Below are 5833 nucleotides of genomic sequence, written 5' to 3' on the forward strand. Positions count from 1 at the left end.
CAAACAACAAGAAAGGTTAAAAGAAATTAATGAATAGAAAGCTAATACTAAAAAGTTAACACATTAATTAATAATCCATAATTTTTAGATTATTAATTATTTTTTGAAAAAATAAAAAAAGACAAGTCATACAAACAAGAGCAAAGATTAAAAGAAATTAATAAATAGAAAGCTAACAATAATAAGAAACTTAATACATATTAATTAATCATCTATATTTTTAAATTATTAATTATTTAAAAATAATTAAAATGAAATCTTACAAACAAGAAGAAAAGTTAAAAAAGATTTTAATAAATAGAAAGTCAATAATAAGAAACTTAATACATATTGATTAATCATCTATAATTTTTCATTTTTATTTTTTAAAGTGCGAAGAAAAAATGCCAAATAAACAAAGTTTTAAGATTATCTAAGAGCTAAAACTATAGGAATTGTCTCCATGCGCAAGGCATCTTTAAGAAGAGCTAATTTAGTCAAATAATAGTAGAAAGAATCTTGTGAACGAAATGTTCGCTTCCTTATTTCCCGTAAAGTCAAGGTCGATAGGAGTTTCTCATATACAGACAATAATCAGAGAGATTCCATCAATTTTAAATAATAAAAAAACAAAACAACCGGCTTCCATGTCAAAGTCCTGCCTATCAACTCAGACATTTTTACCCCAGGAGATTAACACTTACCAATAACAAGCTCAGATTTTTATTGGTTTAAAAATATGCCTACAATCAATCCATTCGGGGGTTGGTAAGATTTTGTAACGACTAACTGATTCACATAGATCCATTGGGTTGCCTATATAAGAATTAAAAGGAGTCTTATATCCTCACTTCATCTTGATTACTAGAGTTGTTCATCCTCTGCCTCTGCCATGGAGAACTCAATAGCAAAAAGTTTGATGGATGCTCCATTGTATCTCATGGTGTCCACTGCAATTGCTGCAGCACTGTTTCTGCTGGTCATAGCCAGGGCTGTGGGCTCAGGAAAGGGCCAAAAACTTCCTCCTGGAAGTTTGGGCCTGCCATTGATTGGGGAAACTCTGCAATTTATAGCAGCATACAGATCCCACAGAGGAATGGATTGGGTGAGGAAAAGGGTGACAAAATATGGGCCTGTTTTCAAAACATCCCTTGTGGGCTGCCCAACAGCTGTCCTGACAGGGCAAACAGGCAACCGATTTCTCTTCCACAATGATGGCAAGAAGATTGTGAACAAGGTGCCCAAAAACTTCACAAGGATTTTTGGGGAGAATATGATTACTGAGCTCTCTGGAGAAGATCACAAGCGTATAAGAGGTGCTCTCATGCAGTTCCTCAAGCCTGAGGCTCTGCAGAAGTTTGTGGGCAGAATGGATTCTATTGTTCAGCAGCATCTTGCTGATGGTTGGGCTGGAAAAGAGAGCCTTACTGTGATGCCATTGACCAAGAATCTTACTTTTCAAGTTGCTTGTGATCTCTTCTTCAGTTTGAGAGATAATGAAGAGAGGGATGTACTGGGCAAAGAGTTTAATACAGCAGTGAAGGGCATTTGGTCGGTTCCTTTGAACTTGCCCGGAACTACCTTCTACAAGGCCTATCAAGCTCGTTCTCGCGTCTGCAAGCAGATCTCCAGGCTGGTGGAGAAGAGGAGGAGAGAGTTGGAACAAGGCTTGGCTTCACCTTCCCAAGACTTGATGTCCTGCATGATTACAATGAAGGATGAGGAGAATAAGCCTCTTACTGAACAGGAGATCATTGATAATGTGGTGGTTGTCATGATTGCAGGCCATGACACTACTTATGCTCTTCTCACACATCTTGTCAGAACTTTGGCACTCTATCCAGACGTCTACGAAAACATCGTCCAAGGTATATTCTTTGTCTTATCAACTTAAATAACACACTTTCAACTTTGATTTTTTGCTTCTTTCAAATTTTATTAGAATGAGAAACCAAAACAAGTAATCTAAACTTTGATTCTTTGCTTCTTTCAAGTTTTGTTGAAATGGGAAACCAAAAGATGTACGAATTAAATTTGATTCTTTGCTTTTTTCAAATTTTGTTAAAATGGGAAACCAAAAGAATTACGAATTAAGGTTAGATCTTGGTCCATTGGTCTAGAAACAAATGTTGACTTGCAATATATAAAATACAATGCATGATATGAAGTTCTAATTAGATGTTATCTTATTGTCTTATTAATTATGAAAACTCTTTTAAATTTATCTTATACACATAATACTATTTTTCTTATATATTCTATATTTTCCTTTTCATCATTAAATAAGTTATTATAGAATTCATTTTTTCTATATCAAGCAAAGATTTTGTATTTTATCTTTTTTTTTTTTTTGGCATAGATGATAAGTAATAATAAAATACACAATTTGGTTTTATCTTAAAACTTCAAAAAAATGTTTTTATATATTTGTACATTTAATTTTATAATTTTTTTCTCTTAATTTAGAAACAAATTATGACTTGCAATATATTAAATACAATTCTTGATATGAAGTTTTAATTATAATGAGATCATATTGTCTACATAAATTATTAAAATTATTTGAACTTTATTTTGTACACATAATATCTACTTATTTTTTTGGTTATATTTGTGTATTTTACTTTTCATCATTAAATAAGTTATTATAGAATCCAATACTATTCTATATTAGGTAAAGATTTTGTATTTTATGGTTTTTTTTTTGGATTAAAGTTGATAAATAATGTAAAAAAAAAAGTTTAGTTTAAAATTTATCAAAAAAAATTTCTCTTTCAGTTGTTCTCTTTCATTCTAATGATGGTTCACGGAGTATAACCCGAAACATCGATGCAAAAATTCTTGCACAGTTGAATCCATAAATATATCACAATCAATAGTTTAGTTTCTTCTTAGAACTTTTAAAAATTGTATTTATTTTATAATTATTGTCTCTTCATCTCGAAACAAATGTTGGCTTGCAAATATAAAATATAATTCTCCATATGAAGTTCTAATTACAATGTGATCCTATTGTCTCCATAATTCTTTTAAATCTTTCAACTTTATCTTGAACATATAATATTATTTTCTATTATATTATGTATGGGTAAAAGTACAAAGCTGTGTCACACTTTTATAAAGGAAATGGTCATTGCTAATTCAAATTTTTAAAGTAAATCAATAGAAATTAAAATATTTGTTTTGACTTTTGAAATGATGTAAAATAATTAAATTTATATTCTTTTGTCTATTTTATGTTTGTAATTTTAACAAAATTTTAAAAAATTATTTGAATGTAGTTTTTTATAAAGCAAACACTATAATTTAGTTCTTGATAAAATGCTGAAATTGAAGTTACACAAGCCACCACACTTTATTTAGTAATTTTTTTTTTTTCATCAATTTTTTTGTGTATATTGATAACTTGAAACTTTAGTGCATGGATATATTTTTTACTATTTTGTATAAATATATATTTTTCAATAAATTTAAAAAAATGTGTGTGCTGCCAAATTTTTTCTTATTTATTTATCCAAGTTAGAAAAGAATTATATCACCTTGACATAGATTCCTTTTTCTACTGCATCATTTTTTTTCAAAATTTTTAAATAAATTTTAGCATTTTTCTTTGACAAGATAATCAACCTTATATTTTAGTGATGATGACCTACTTTCAATAAAAATAAAATATAAAATATAAAATAAACACTAATTAAAATATTAAAAGATATATATTTTGAAAAATTCACTTACAGATCTATAAAAGGGTATTTTTACATTAAAAAAAAAAAAATTATTAATAAGAGTAGGAGTTATTGAAACATCGAGTTTTTTTTATTTATTTTTATTTTTTTGGGCAATTTGACCCAAAGTGGTATAGAATATACATTTAGTAGACACTTTCAATTGGAAAAGTTGTGGTCCATATATAACTTAGCTATAATGAATCTATATAGACCATATGTTTGACTCAAATTAACTTTTAGTTAGAATTACTTAAATTCACTTGTGCTGATAAGTTAGCCTGAAACGTGACACTGTTTTGTGCTTTTATTCGTATTTTTTTTTTTTTTTTATCTCTAAATTAGTTAATGTACAATCCAATTTTCTTCTATATTAGTTAAAGAATGTACATTATGTTTTTTGGGGACATATAGTTGATAAATAATATAAAAATACATAGTTTAGTTCAATCTTAGAACTTTTAAAAGTTGTATTTATATATGTGTATGTTTAATTTTATAATTGTGTTTTTTTGGTCTTCTTATTTTATTTTAATAATATATCTTCTACATGATATAATCTAAATTTATATTTTAATTTGTCTTTTGGTATATGGTAGAGCAAAACATGGTTTTAGAAGGGAAGCAACCAAATGAACCTCTTAAATGGGAAGATATTCGTAAAATGAAGTATACATGGAAGGTCGCCCAAGAAACATTGCGTATGTTCCCTCCAATTTTTGGAGGATTCAGGAAAACAGTTGAAGATATTGAATATGAAGGCTATATAATTCCTAAAGGATGGCAGGTATGTGTTTCTTCTTAATTATAAGGCATGCCAATTAATTAAATATGAATATTGAATTATATAATGTCATATACTTCTTAGCTTATTTATGTAATTTCTAATTTGAACAGCTATTTTGGGAGACAAGCACTTCACATAGGAATCCAAAGATTTTCAAGGAACCAAATAAATTTGATGAATCTCATTTTGACAATCAAATTCCATCATATACTTTTACACCATTTGGAGGAGGACCTCGAATTTGCCCTGGCTATGATTTTGCAAAGATAGAAACGATGATATTTTTGCACCATTTAGTAACCAAATGGAAGTGGTCTTTAAAGGATCTAAAGGAAAAAATAATATGTGACCCTTCACCTATTCCTGCTACAGGATTACCAATCAAGCTTCAAGCTAAGTGAGTAAATAAAAGTATAATAAAAAGGTACTCCTAAAGTAATAAATATTATGACCAATAGACTTCTAATTAGTGGTCATTAATAATGGTATATATCTCCATCCATGGTGCTAATGTCATGTCATATTATTGATTTGCACCTTATCGTATTTATTTTTATTTGTAAGAAAGGTCATGAATGCCATGAGTCACATGTCTCTAATTCTAAGTGAGTTATATCATATTCCATTTTAAAGTTGGTTTATTATTCGTGTATATGTTTTGGACCTTATTTATTTTTGAGGCATTTTAAAGATTATAGTTTTGTGACAATTTTTTTTTTTCATATATAATATTATTTAGTTTATTTTTTTGGCTTATATTGTAATATATATAAATATTTTTAAAATAATTGTTTGATTAATTTTCACATATACTTTTCAATAACATTATAAATGCAATCTTAAGAATTAGATATGTAAAAATTTATTCATGTGAAAAATTCATGATACAAATGGAATCATTATTATGAAAATATGACAACATTATTTGTTGCAGTATACATTATCTTCAAATTTACTCCTTGGAGGTATATATGGTTATAAATTTTTTATCTTCATTTCATGTTAGAAGTAAAAGCTTACCACGTTATTCTAGGCATGGGGAATATTTCCTATATGAATAAAAAATTCTATAGTGACAACTCTACATAACTTAAACTTGTCTCTACAGGAAATTATCAATCACTTTGAAGATGGAGATAGAAAATGTTAAAGACCACAAATTTAATTTATGGAAGCTTATGATAGAATATCTTCTAAATATATATCAATAGCTTACTGAGCTAGAAAAAATTATTTAAATTATAAAAATAAAGCAATAACCTAGTATTGATAAGATGAAATAGAGTCAAATGTAGTGTGATCACTTTAAGATCTTTAGTAGCTCATTGTGTAATGCACTTCC

At 28.0% G+C, this 5833-nt stretch overlaps 1 protein-coding gene across 1 annotated transcript; it reads left to right on the forward strand.

Moving 5' to 3' along the window:
• The first annotated feature begins 821 nt into the window (after nucleotides 1-821).
• Nucleotides 822-5132, forward strand: LOC131069170 (cytochrome P450 716B2). The gene is made up of 3 exons (XM_058004527.2): nucleotides 822-1847; nucleotides 4304-4491; nucleotides 4602-5132. Exons 1-3 carry the CDS (start codon nucleotides 872-874, stop codon nucleotides 4890-4892), a joined length of 1455 nt encoding a protein of 484 aa, XP_057860510.1. The 5' UTR covers nucleotides 822-871; the 3' UTR covers nucleotides 4893-5132.
• Nucleotides 5133-5833: the final 701 nt, after the last annotated feature.

Source organism: Cryptomeria japonica, chromosome 5 (genome assembly GCF_030272615.1).
Source record: "Cryptomeria japonica chromosome 5, Sugi_1.0, whole genome shotgun sequence".
NCBI classification, from domain to species: Eukaryota; Viridiplantae; Streptophyta; class Pinopsida; order Cupressales; family Cupressaceae; genus Cryptomeria; species Cryptomeria japonica.